At 47.3% G+C, this 13890-nt stretch overlaps 1 protein-coding gene across 1 annotated transcript in view; it reads left to right on the top strand.

The window, feature by feature from the left end:
• The window catches only part of LOC140395589 (zinc transporter ZIP11-like), a 764184-nt gene that overhangs the window by 41865 nt on the left and 708429 nt on the right, over window positions 1–13890 (top strand). Inside the window, exon 4 of the mRNA XM_072483554.1 lies at window positions 7636–7674. Within this exon, the coding sequence (XP_072339655.1) occupies window positions 7636–7674 (39 nt within the window). The remainder of the gene's footprint in view (window positions 1–7635; window positions 7675–13890) is intronic.

Genomic DNA, 13890 nt, shown 5'->3' on the forward strand with positions numbered 1-13890 from the left:
GCCAATACTTCCTCAGGAAACTAACCAAATTCCGGCATGTCCACATTGACTCTAACCAACTTTTACAGATGCACCATAGAAAGCATCCTATCGGGCTGCATCACAGCCTGGCAACTGCTCGGCCCAAGACTGCAAGAAACTTCAGAGAGTCGTGAAAACCGCCGAGTCCATCATGTGAACCTGCCTCCCATCCGTTGACTCCATCTACACCTCCTGCCTGGGGAAAGCGGGCAGCATAAACAAAGACCCCTCCCACCCGGCTTACTCACTCTTCCAACTTCTTCCATTGGGCAGGAGATACAGAAGTCTGAGAACACACACTAGCAGATTGAAAAACAGCTTCTTTCCCGCTGTTACCAGACTCCTAAACAACCCTCTTATGGACTGATCTGATTAATACTACACTCCTGTATGCTTCACCCGATGCCTGTGTCTATGTATTTACATTGTGTACCCTTTGTTGCCCTATTACGTATTTTCATGTACTAAGTGATCTGTTTGAGCAGCACGCAGAAAAATACTTTTCACTGTACCTCGGTAAATCCAAATCCAAGTGAATGGCAAAAGAATCAATGATGACTTGAGGAGAATCATTATTTACACAGCGAATGGTTAGGACCTGGAATGCACTGCTGGAGACTGTGGTAGAGATGGATTCGATCATGCCGTTCCAAAGTCTTGGGTAATTATTACCCAATTCAAAATTGGGTAATTGCCTGAAGAGAAAGAAATTACAGGGCTACTGGGAAAAGGCTGGGGTTGTGGGCCTAGCTGAATGGCTCTTGCAGAGAGGCATCATGGGCACGGAAAGCTGAACAGTCTCCTGTGATTCCATAATGTGTTCATTCTTTCAGCTGCCGAGAGATCGCAGGGAATGGCCATGTCTTTGGCAGGCCAGTTTTGTTTTCCTGCAAGATAGGAGGTTGATGTCAGGTTTCATGAAGAGTAAGCAGTAATGAAGTGTTTAAACAGATCAGCTTTTTCACTTATTGGAAATTTTGATTGAATTGTACAGTCCCCTTTATCTTCTCCATGCTACCAGAAGCTTGGCATCACACACTGGAAGGAGCAGTTGCAGTTTGTATCAATGTTTGAAGACCAGAGATTAGATCACTATCTGGCCTGTTCTTTTACACGATTTTCAGAGTTGTTCATGGGACTTTAGTCTTTGTGTGGTACGTAATAATGCGTCCTGCTGCTTATTAAATCCTTGCAATGCTGAAAAAGACACATTGTAGTTCTCTTGTGTATAGAATGTCCCAGTAATGGATTACAGATTGTGAAACTGTCAAGGGTAGCTGCTGCCGATGTAAGCAGGAAGTTGCAAAGGGACCTAGGCATTCAGTGAGTGAGCGAAATTAGGGCCAGTGGAGTGAAATGTGCACACTGTGAGGTTGTCCACTTTGGACCCTCGGAGGATAAATCAGCGTATTTTCTAAATAGTGAGAAAGCAGAACCTGCGGAGGAGCGAGAAGATTTGTCCGCCCAAGTGCTTCAAAATGTTCAAAGTTAGTTAGAAAAGGCAAACTTAAGCTGGAATGCAAAGGGGACGCAGTTACACTTTGGTTTCGTAGGAGCTTTGATAGGATCCCATCCACGGAGTTGTGGGCACCGTGTCTCAGGAAAGGGTACATTGACTTTGGAAATGGGTGCCGGGCAAATTCACCAGATTGATAATCTTTATTGTCACAAGTAGGCTTACATTAACACTGCAGTCAAGTTATTGTGAAAAGCACCCAGATATGGTGGTCCACAGGGATAAGTTATGAGCACAGGATGCATGAACTTGGCTTGTATCGGGTTTCAGTCTTTCAGATCGAAGGGCAATCCATGAAAGTGTTTGAATCTCAAAACGGTTTGATAGTATAAATCCGGAAAAACAATTTTCTCTGGTGAAGAAGTCCAGAATTAATCTTAAAATCCGAAGGAGGCCATTCAGGAGTGAAATCGGGGTACAATGTTCAGAGCGTAGCGGAAATCCGGAACTGTCTGCGCCCGGAGCCGTCTGCGCCCGGAGCCGTCTGCGCCCGGAGCCGTCTACGCCCGGTGCCGTCTGCGCCCGGTGCCGTCTGCGCCCGGTGCCGTCTGCGCCCGGTGCCGTCTGCGCCCGGAGCCGTCTGCGCCCGGAGCCGTCTGCGCCCGGAGCCGTCTGCGCCCGGAGCCGTCTGCGCCCGGAGCCGTCTGCGCCCGGAGCCGTCTGCGCCCGGAGCCGTCTGCGCCCGGAGCCGTCTGCGCCCGGAACTCTATCCCCCAGAAAGCTCTGGATACTCTGACAACCTTCCAGACTGAGACTGGAAGTTTTTGTTTGTCCGGGAAGGGTGTCTGGTGAAATGTTAACAAAATAATGCGAATAGAGGTGCCAACTAGACACATTTAATTGAATGGCGAACAGGCTGGAGGGCAGATTGACCGACTGCCCATTTTTCCGAATGTTCCTATTGAGGTTTATTGGCATGCGATAATCTAGTTATTACTTTTGAAGGGCACGGAATGTGCTGTCAGCTACAATTAGCACTAAAAGCGACTGAAGAACTCAATCTGAAATTGTAACATGATAAATGACTGACGCCAAGGTCTGAATTCAAGGCTGTTCAGCTCTAATCTATTTTGTGCAGAGGAGCCAGTCCGTAACTGCTTCTCTATTTGGTTTCTTTCTCCTCCCAACCACAACCACAGCGGCCGTACAAGCTTTCGTTCGTCAATATTGTCTCTTGATGATGCATCAGTTTGCTGGGATTTGGCCCTTGGGTATTTTGAATTATGTGGCGTAGTGAATATTATTTGTTCAGGAGTGGATATGCCTGTATTGCGTGTTAGCAGGGATGTAGAAAGCCAAGTCAATGGAGTTTTATTTTCCAACGTTTTGTTTTTGATTCATGGAATCATAGAATTTACAGTGCTGAAGGAGGCCGTTTGGCCCATCGAGTCTGCACCGGCTTTTGGAAAGAGAACACTACTCAAGCCCACACCTCCACCCTATCCCCGTAACCCAGTATCCCCACCTAATCTTTTTGGACACCAAGGGCAATCTAGCATGGCCAATCCACCTAACCTGCACATCTTTGGACTGTGGGAGGAAACCGGAGCACCCGGAGGAAACCCATGCAGACACGGGGAAAACGTGCAGACTCCGACACAGACAGTGACCCAAGCCAGGAATCGAACCTGGGACCCTGGAGCTGTGAATCTCTGGAATTGTGCTAACCACTGTGCTACCATGCTGCCCCACCTCTGCGTCCCTTGTAAAATCCTCACAATTCAAATTGGCATTTCTAACAAGTGCCTGATATAATTCAGTGTCAGTAAATGACTGATAAAATCAGTGTTACCTTTTGGGGGGGGGGGGAAACATTATTTGCATAAGGTAATCCTCTCCTTTCAGACTCTGAGTCTGTATTATAGCTGTTTGCAGTTGTCTATCATTTACTTAGATTCAATGTGACACAATTTGTGGACCCAACCCACCGTGAGAATGATCATAATCAGTTATTCGCTGTGTTTCTCCTGATCGGCTCTTCATGGGTCTCGAGAACAATGAACTGGACAAAACGTTGTCTAAAGCTGAGACTGTGACTTGTTTTTCGAGCTTGGATTCCTGGTAGCTCCAGGGAAACGGCCATTTTCTGAGCCAGTTTGGTTTTTGCCGATTCGAGTGAGTCACAATGAATTTTATTACAATCCCCGACATCTTTCGCCTCACTCCTGATGGTTGCGCCTTTAGTTGCCTCGGCCCGAAGCTCTGGAATTACCTTCCCTAAACTCTCGATTCTCCAGTTCTCTCTCCTCTTGAGGCGCTCCTTCACCAAGCATTTGGTTACCTAATACCTCCTCCTTTGAGCTGCTGTCACGTATTTGTTCCCTCCCTAATTACTCACCTGTCAAGCACGGTGGGGCTTTTTTTTCACTATGTTGAAGACACTGTATGAAAGCGGGGTGTTTTAATGAAGTTCCTGAGGCTCCTGGTACAGCTTTCTTATTGTAATATGAAGCCAAGAAAAATAAATGATTAGTCAGTTTTTCAGACACCATCTGAAATCCGGGAAATGTGGCGCCAGATTTGTGCTGGATTTGGAAATTTTGCAGATTTTGGGACCTAGGTCTAATGCATAAAGTACGAAAAAGAAAGAATGTTATGGTTTGTTTCAAATTGCTCCCAAGGGCGACATTTCAGTGAAGTATGTTTTGGGTCCTTCCCGACTTTGAAACGCCTGATATGGGACCAGGTACCTGTATGTAAAACCGGCTGCCCACCTTTCCATTCTGTCTCTTTTTAAATGTTTTTTATTTTTCATCTGTCTCGAAGGCATCTTCTTCCCAACCTTATTCGCCTCCTCTTCACTGTGGAAGTCTATTTTCTCTACACCTCCATCCCCCCCCCACTAGGAAGGTCTGCAGGCTCTCCGCGTCTTCCTCGAGTAGAGGTCTGAACAATCGCCATGCACCGCCACTCTCCCCTGCCTAGCTGAACCTGATCTGTCACAATAATTTCTCCTTTAACTTGTCTCACTTCCGGTGGGTAAAAGGTGTGACTATGGGTAACCGCGTGGGCCCCAGTTAAGCCCTTTTTTTGTGGGTTATGTTCCAGTCTTATGCTCTCTCCCGCAACTCTTTTTCTGTTAGATCGATGACTGGACCGGTAGTGCTTCATGCTCTCATCTGGGCCCAGAAAAATTAATCAGTTTAACTTCCAATTTCCACCCCTTTCTCACCTTCATGTGGTCCAGTTGGGTGCAGAACTGTTGCTTCACAGCTCCAGGGTCCCAGGTTCGATTCCCGGCTTGGGTCGCTGTCTGTGTGGAGTCTGCACGGTCTCTCTGTGTCTACGTGGGTTTCCTCCGGGTGCTCTGTTTTCCTCCCACAAGACCTGAAAGATGTGCTGTTAGGTGAATTGGATATTCTGAGTTCTCCTTCAGTGCACCTGAATGGGTGCCGGAATGTGGTGACGAGGGGCTTTTCACAGTAACTTCATTGCAGTGTTAAGGTATTAACTTCATTGCAGCGTTAAGGTAAGAGCCTACTTGTGACAATAAATATATTATTATTATCTCTCAGTCTCCATTTCTGTTGTGGAGATGTCGGCGTTGGACTGGGGTGGGCACAGTAAGAAGACTCTCAGCACCAGGTTGAAGCCCAACATGTTTATTTGAAATCGCAAGTTTTCGGAATGCTGCTCCGCATCTCGTGAAGAGGAGGCAGGTTCAGAAACACCTGCTGGGCAGCACGGTAGCACAAGTGATTAGCACTGTGGCATCACAGCGCCAGGGTCCCAGGTTCGATTCCTTGCTGGGTCATGGTCTGTGCGGAGTCTGCACGTTCTCCCCGCATCTGCGTGGGTTTCCTCCGGGTGCTCCGGTTTCCTGCCACAGTCCAAAGGTGTGCGGGTTAGGTGGTGATAAAGTGCCCTTAGTGACCAAAAAAGGTGAGGAAGGGTTATTGGGTTACAGGGATAGGGTGGAAGGCTTAAGTGGGTCGGTGCGGACTTGATGGGCCGAATGGCCTCCTTCTGCACTGTATGTTCTATGTTCACCTGAAGGAGCAGCGCTCCAAAAGCTTGTGATTTCAAATAAATCTTTATTTATTTCCAATTCATTTATTTATTTTTAAAAACATTTAGCGTACCCAATTCATTATTTCCAATTAAGGGGCAATTTATTGTGGCCAATCCACCTAGCCTGCACATCTTTGGGTTGTGGGGGCGAAACCCACTCAAACACGGAGAATGTGCAAACTCCACACGGACAGTGACCCGGAGCTGGGATCGAACCTGGGACCTCGGTGCCGTGAGGCAACCGTGCTAACCACTTGCGCCACCGTGCAGCAGAGAATTCCTTTTATTAACAACACCAACAGCAGTACGACCGCGTGCATTCAGCTTGCTATCGACACTGGGAGTGCAGAGGATCTCACACTCCCTGTTATATATACTGAGACGAGGTTCCCTGATTGGGCCACTAATCAGGGAGCTCGTATACAATTGGCCAATCTCAAAGATCAGTTTCACAACACAGCAGCTTTTAGTTTGTTATATTGATTTGATCTTGCATATTGCCATATATTACATATATTTTTAAAAATCTTTTAGGATCTTTCTATTATCTCACACCTTCCATTGTGTACGGTGTTGCGGACTGTCCTCTTCATTAAGGGGATAAACAAGATCCCATTACATTACTGTTTGCGTTAATAATAATAATAATCATCTTTATTGTCACAAGTAGGCTTACATTAACACTGCAAAGAAGTTACTGTGAAAAGACCCTTGTCGCCACATTCCGGTGCCTGTTCGGGTTCACAGAGGGAGAATTCAGAATGTCAAATTCACCTAACCGCATGTATTTCGGGACTCGTGGGAGGAAACCGGAGCACCCGGAGGAAACCCACGCAGACACGGGGAGAACGTGCAGACTCCGCACAGACAGTGACCCAAGCTGGGGATCGAACCTGGGACCCAGGAGCTGTGAAGCAACAGTGTTAACCACATGCTGTCCCTTACAGTGCAAGTAATTGTATTTTACTTGTATTTTTATTTATATTCATGGCCCAATTTCCCTTGAACTGAGTGCTTTGCGCAGAGGGAATTTTAAAAAGTCTATCATATTACTATGGATCTGGAGTCACATGTTGGCCAGACCAAGTAAAGACGGCAAATCTCCTTCCCCAAAGGACATTAGTGAACCAGTTGGGTTTTTACAACAATCTACAATGGCTTCATGGTCATCGTTAGAATTCAGATTTCCCCACCTGTCCTGGTGGGATTCAAAGACGGGTCTCCAGAGCATTACCCTGGTCTCTGGATTACTAGTCCAGTGACAATATCACTACATCACTGCCTCCTCTTGTACTGAGCTGTTATGCTTCAAAGATAGGTGGACCACGTTTGAAAGCTGTGATGTTTTTGAAAACTCTTCGTGGAGAGCAACTGAATGAACCGTAGAATTCCTACAGGAGGAGGCCGTTCGGCCCATTGAGTTAGCACCGACCCGCTGAAAGAGCACCCTACTTGGGCCCACTGCCCCACCTTTCTCCATAACCCCACCTAACCTGCACATCTTTGGACACTAAAGGGAAATTTAACATGGCCAAGCCACCGTACCTGCACATCTTTGGACTGTGGGAAGAATCAGGAACACCCAGAGGAACCCCACACAGACACGGGGAGAAAGTGCAAACTCCACACAGACATCCACCCAGGGCCGGAACTGAACCCTGGTGCTGGTGCGGTGAGGCAGCAGTGGTAACCACTGTGCCACCATGCCACGCGTATATTTCTTTCAGATAGCACTTCCATACTAAGTGGCAAAGGTACTCCTACTAACAAGTCCTCACTTCCTGCGAGGGTGACTGATCAGTGGGCAGTGCTGGGTGATTGAGGCTGACGTGCAGGGCATTGCGAGTGTTGCTTTGAAATAGGAACGTTAATGTTAAGCAACCAACACCACCAAAACAGATGACTTAGTCATTTTATCGCATTGCCATCTATGAAATCTTGGTATGTGCAAATTGGCTGCTTTGTTTGGCTGCTCAATGCCAAAAGCACTTTAGAAACAGGTGATTGGCAGTGAAGGACTTTGGAAATGTGACATGTCTTCTTGGAAAAAAGTGTTTTAACTTGATTCTCATCTCTCTCACACACAGAAACGAATACTGGATGGAAGCCTTGGTTTTGCTGCTGGGGTGAGTGTATAATGACAGCCACTTCCTTGACAGAAATGATGTGACTAAAGGCTGTCTTTTAAATTAAATCTTTTGCATGAGTATTGCTGCATTCATTTTTAAAAATAGTGCTGAGAGCGAGGTCGGGAGAACAAGAATATTCTGAAAAATCATTCTTTTGAAACACTGAAATGTTCGTCTCGAAGACTGAAATCAGATGCGATTTAGCATGAACTGCATTATGGAACAGACAAAAAGGTGTCAGCTCACCAGAGAGAAAGAAGGGCTAGGCTGGTGGGAATGGAGGGCACATGCTGATAGAAACAAATTGAAACTCAGTGAAATTAATTTATTTTAAGATGCACTTGAAGGATGTGGGAAGCAGGCAATGTTACATTTCTGTGCTCATCAGGCGAAGCATGTCATTGATGAGGAATGCATATATTTATTTCATTTGGAGACTGAACATTTTGGGTTATATGTCGGGCAGGGAAATCCAGAGAAAACCTCTCTCTGCTTTACCTGCAACTATCCACCTTTAATTGTACCAGTGGAAGCGAGATGAGTACAAAGCATTAGAAGGACATGTTCTTGCAATTAAATGACAGAGAGTGGGTGAAGATTTATGAGGAGCACACAGAATGGCCTAGATTTGCTTCTGTGTTGTAAATTCAAAGTAATCGGTGTAACATTTGCTATGTCAATTATTGTTGAGGCCTCTGTGATCAAATCTGTCACTTAATACCAGACAATGGAATGTTTAATGCTGTGGATTTCCCAGGAATGGGTTTGAGATTGCCCAGATTATTTAATGGTGGACCAATAAAACTGATAGGAAGAGGAATCCTGCAGTGCTTCTGAGCATGAATGGAAAGTGTATTACCCCTCTACATATATCATTAGGAAGAATGATTTTAAATTTTGGACATGTTTTGGCATGACGTGATTTCTACAACGCTTTATAATTCAATTTGATGCTTCGTTCTCCCCCAAAAAGTGCATTTGACTGTCTAATATCTTTATCTTCTTTAAACCTTCCCTGATTGCACTAATAGGGATTCTTCACCAGTCTCTGTGTAATTTACATCACCCCTGACGACAGCTATTCAAATTCCAACATTCTCCAGGGGAAGGTCTGATCCTTTTTCAAGTTATTGGGCTTGATTTTCGAACAGGCAGTTAAAGACAAGTAGATCATTTGCTCTTGTTCGACCTCCTCCCCATGAGGCATGCTCTCCTTTTGATGAGTATTGTTCCATTTGAAAGGCAGCGTGTTTTTTGTTCCTTTGCTGCTTCTCCCCCTGCATTGGCTATTCAGATGAACACAGGATTTCTTCGGGAATAGTGGTTCACTCGATCAATTGATAGAAATGTTTGAAAATTTAGGATATGGAAGTTTGAATTTTAAATACAAGATCTGGTATAAACGGTCACAGTTGAAAGCGGGCACTTTGCTACAAGCTACACTGTGCCTGAGGTCGACCACATCTGCAGAGCTTAAAGTTCTCAGCACCGTACCTGAAGATATTTTGGCCATGGAAGGGGTGCTTCTGATTTGCCATTGCAGTATAACATCTGAATCCCACCAACACTTTTATGAATGTGGTTAACAATGTAATAATGACCAAATAATTTTTTTTTAAGCAATTGTTGATTGAGGGATAGAAATTGTCCAGGACACCGGGATAACTCCCCTACTCCCTTGAATAGTGCCTTGGGACCTTTTACATTCCCCACTCCCCCACCTGAGGAGGCAGGTGGGATCTTGGTGTAAGGTCTCATCTGAAAAATGGCACCCGTGACAGTGCAGCACTGCAGTAGAGTATCAGCTCTGATCTTTGGTGCTTAGGGCCTGGAATGGGACTTGAACCCAGAATTTTTGTGATGCGGAGTTGAGAATGCTACTACCCATTGAACCACAGCTGACACAGATTCACCAGAATATAACCAGGTCTTCACGCATTAGACACTGAGGCGTGATTACATAAACTAGGTTCATAATTAGACTATAAGACATACGAGTAGAACCAGGCCATTCGGCCCATCGAGTCTGCTCCCCCATTCAATCATGGCTGATATGTTTCTCATCCCCATTCTCCTGTCTTCTCCCCTTATTACTCCAGAACCTATCTATCTCTGTCTTAAAGACGCTCAGTGATTTGGCCTCCACTGACTTCTATGGCAAAGAGTTCCAAAGATTCACCACCCTCTGGCTGAAGAATTTCCTCCTCGTCTCAGTTTTAAAGGATTGCCCCTTCAGTCTGAGGCAGTGGCCTCGAATTCTAGGTTTTCCTAACAGTGCAAACATCCTCTCCACGTCCATTCTATCTAAGCCTCTCAGTATCCTGTAAGTTTCAATAAGATCCCCCCTCATCCTTCTAAACTCCAACGAGTACAGACACAGAGTCTTCAATCGCTCCTCATACGACAAAGCTCTTCATTCCAGGGACCATTCTTGTGAGACCTGTGCGCTCTATCCACCTCTGGGGCCTTGTCCAGCACTCCCAAAGCTACCAGCATCCCTGAGACGAATCTTCCACATCTTCAGGCAGGCTGACGGCACGCAGGTTCTGCCTTCAAATTCTGTTCTCCCACTCCTCTACCTTTGCTCTTAATGACTGGCAAAGGTGCCCCAGGAGCCCCAACTCTGAGCCCCAATGCCGCTACCCGATCACTGTGGTCAGACATTACCCTCTCCATATCCTGGATCTGCGACCCCTGCGCCTCCAAGCACTTCTCGATCTCTTCATCAAGCCTTTCAGTGGTGCAGCCGCTACTTCGATGGCATTCGATCGGTCCTCCTGCATCTCCTTTCTTTGTTGGCGGAACTCCTCTCTAATAAACACCATCACTGCTCCACCTGGGGTTTTCCAACATGCAGTGACCCTTCCCCCTCCACCATCTTTCCAATTGCTGCTGAGCCGCAGGTGTCTTCCAATTCCTTGGCCACGTCTTTCACCTTCTTCTGCCGGGTCTGATAACCAGCAGACATGCCACTCCCGGGGGGGGGGGTGGGGGGTGGGGAACCTCTCCTCCACACCTTCAGCTACGTCAAAGTTCTTCTGTTTTCGGGTAAAAAGAGCCCAGATCCAAGCCTTAGAAGCAGAGCTGCCCTGTGTGTGACCACTCACTTCATGGCCACCACCGGAAGTCCCTTGTTGCTTTTTTAGTTGTCCTCTGCTCGCTTTTAAAGGCCTCCCAATCCTCTGACTTCCCACTAATCCTCATTACCTTTGATGCTTTTTCTTTTGCTTTTATGTTGTCCCTGCCTTCCCTTGTCAGCCATGGATGCCTTGTCCTCCCCTTAACATGTTTCCCACACCTTGGGATGAATTTCTGTTGGGTTTCCTGAATACTCAAAAACTCCTGCCATTGCTGTTCCACTGCCTTCCCTGCTAGGCTTCCCTTCAAGTCAACCCTGGCTAGCTCCTCCCTCATCTCTTTATAGTTACTTTTACTCAATTGTAATACCGTTACATCTGGTTCTAGCTTCTCCCTCAACTGCAGGGTAATTCTATCATATTGTGGTCACTGTCTCCTAAGGGTTCCTTCACCTTAAGTTCCCCAATCAAGTCTGCCTCATTACACAACACCAAATCCAGAATTTCCTGTTCCCTAGTGGGCTCTACCACAAGCTGCTCCAAAAAACCACCTCGTAGACATGCCACAAATTCCTTTCCTTGGGATCTGATATCAACCTGATTTTCCCAGTCACCTCCATATTGACGTCCCCCAAGATTATTGGAATCATGGAATGTAGAAGGTGAAAGATACTGGTGGAGTGGGACAGTTTGTGGTGCAGGAGCTCGGAAGAAAAGGTGTTGGCAATATCATTTCTCAGTCCACTGTTAAGTTGTTTTCAAGATATTGGTAGAATTATGCTTTTTAAGTGAAAAATGAGTGCCGGACGCCCAGTGGTGGCCTTGGAGTGAGTGGTCGCACACAGGCCAGCTCTGGCTCCAAGGTGTTGGTTTGGGCAATTTATACCCGTTAATGGGGCAGTTCCAGCAGAAAAGGGGTGCGGAAGGTGTAGGAGAAGAGATTCTGCCCCAAGATTGGCATGTTTACTGGCTACCAGACCCGGTAGAAGACATTTAAAGACCTGGCTGAGGAGTTGGAGACCTGGGGTGCAGCACCAATTCCGAGAATGGCGGAGGGGAAGGTTTGCTGTCGGTGGAAAAGCCCCAGATGGAGCAGCCGGTGAGCTTCATCAAGGAGCAATTTCACCAGCAAAGGAAGGAGGTGCACGATGACTGGGCAAAGGCGATTGAGGGGGCGGTGGCACCTCTGCGAGGGTTTCTGGACTGGGCCGCGAATGGGTTTTTGGCAAAGACGAAGAGGTTGCAAGGGCAGTTTGATAGATTGACGGCGGGCAAGGCGATGGGGCAGCTACGGACGATGAGGGGGGTGCAATATGAGTACAGAGAAAAGGTGAGCCGCATGTTGGCCCACCAGCTGCGGCGGCAGATGGTGTCGAGGGACATTCTGAGGGTGCGGGCAGAGAATGGGGAGGTGGCTTTGGAGCCGATGACGTGTTGAAGGCTGCGAAGACGATGTCTCAGTTTCAACACATCGACGAAGACAAACATCTTGCCAAGGTCATCCCCACACCCCCACTATTTGCCTTCAAACAACCACGCAACCTCAAACAAACCATTGTTTGCAGCAAACTACCAGCTTTCAGAACAGCAACCACGACACCACACAACCCTGCCATGACAATCTCTGCAAGATGTGCCAGATCATCGACATGGGTACCACCATTACACGTGAGACCCCCCCCCCCCCACCGGTGCGTGGTACATACTCGTGCAACTTGGTCTACGTTGTCTACCTCATACGCTGCAGGAAAGGATGTCCCGCAGCGTGGTACATTGGCGAGACCATGCAAACGCTGCGACAACGAATGAACGGACATCGCGCGACAATCGTCAGGCAGAAATGTTCCCTTCCAGTCGGGGAACACTTCAGCAGTCGAGGGCATTCAGCCTCTGATCTTCGGGTAAGCGTTCTCCAAGGCAGCCTTCAGGATGTGCGACACCACAGAATCGCCGAGCAGATGTTGGACTTTAACCTGGTATTGTAAGACTTCTTACTGTGCTCCCCCCAGTCCAACGCCGGCATCTCCACGTCGTGTTAATGTAAGTCTAATTGTGACAGTAATAAAGATTATTATTATTATAAATATTATTATGAGTGTGGGAGGGAGCTGGCAAATCATGCGCACATGTTCTGGGGTTGTGAGAAGCTGGAGAGATACTGGGAAGCGGTGTTTGGGACGATATCTAAGATTGTGGGGATGGAGGTCCAGCCAGACCCAGTGGAGACGTTTTTTGGGGTAATGGAGGTGCCGGAGCTTCTGGACGAGAAGGGGTCCGATGTTGTGGCCTTCGTCTCTCTAATTGCCTGGCGAATGATTCTGTTAAACTGGTGATCGGGTACACCGCCTGGGGTGGCGGTCTGGCTGGGGGATTGGTCCGACTTTCTCTGGTTGGAGAAGATTACGTTTGAGCTGAGGCCGTCAGCGGAGGGCTTTGACTTGCGGTAGGGGTTGTTCATGACACTATTTGAGGAATTGTGCGTCGAGGGGGGAGGGGAAAAAAGAGAGACAAATTGTACAAACTGTGCACTGTGATTTTATAGGTTGTGTATTTTATATTTTGCTGTTGTTGCATATGTTTGAAATAAAATACCTTTTTTTAATTTAAAAAAAAATTTAGTAGCCGATTATTTGGGCAGCATGGTAGCACAAGTGGATAGCACTGGCTTCACAGCGCCAGGGACCCAGGTTCGATTCTCCGTTGGGTCACTGCCTGTGCGGAGTTCTCCCCGTATCTGCGTGGGTTTCCTCCGGGTGCTCCGGTTTCCTCCCACAGTCCAAAGACGTGCAGGTTAGATGGATTGGCCATGATAAATTGACCTTATGGCCAAAAAAGGTTGGCAGGGGTTATTGGGTTACCGGGATAGGGTGGAAGTGAGAGCTTAATTGGGTTGGTGCAGACTCGATGGGCTGAATGGCCTCCTTCTGCACTGCATGTTCTATGTTCTATTTTTCTTGAGGGGCAATTTAGCGTGGCCAATCCACCTAACCAGCAGATCTTTGGGTTGTGGGAGTGAAACCCACGCAGACATGGGGAGAATGTGCAAACTCCACACGGACAGTGACCCAGGATTCGAACCCAGGTCCTCAGCGCCGCAGTCCCAGTGCTAACCACTGCGCCGCATGACGCCCGGCGA

Source organism: Scyliorhinus torazame, chromosome 18, assembly GCF_047496885.1.
Source record: "Scyliorhinus torazame isolate Kashiwa2021f chromosome 18, sScyTor2.1, whole genome shotgun sequence".
Classification (NCBI taxonomy): Eukaryota; Metazoa; Chordata; class Chondrichthyes; order Carcharhiniformes; family Scyliorhinidae; genus Scyliorhinus; species Scyliorhinus torazame.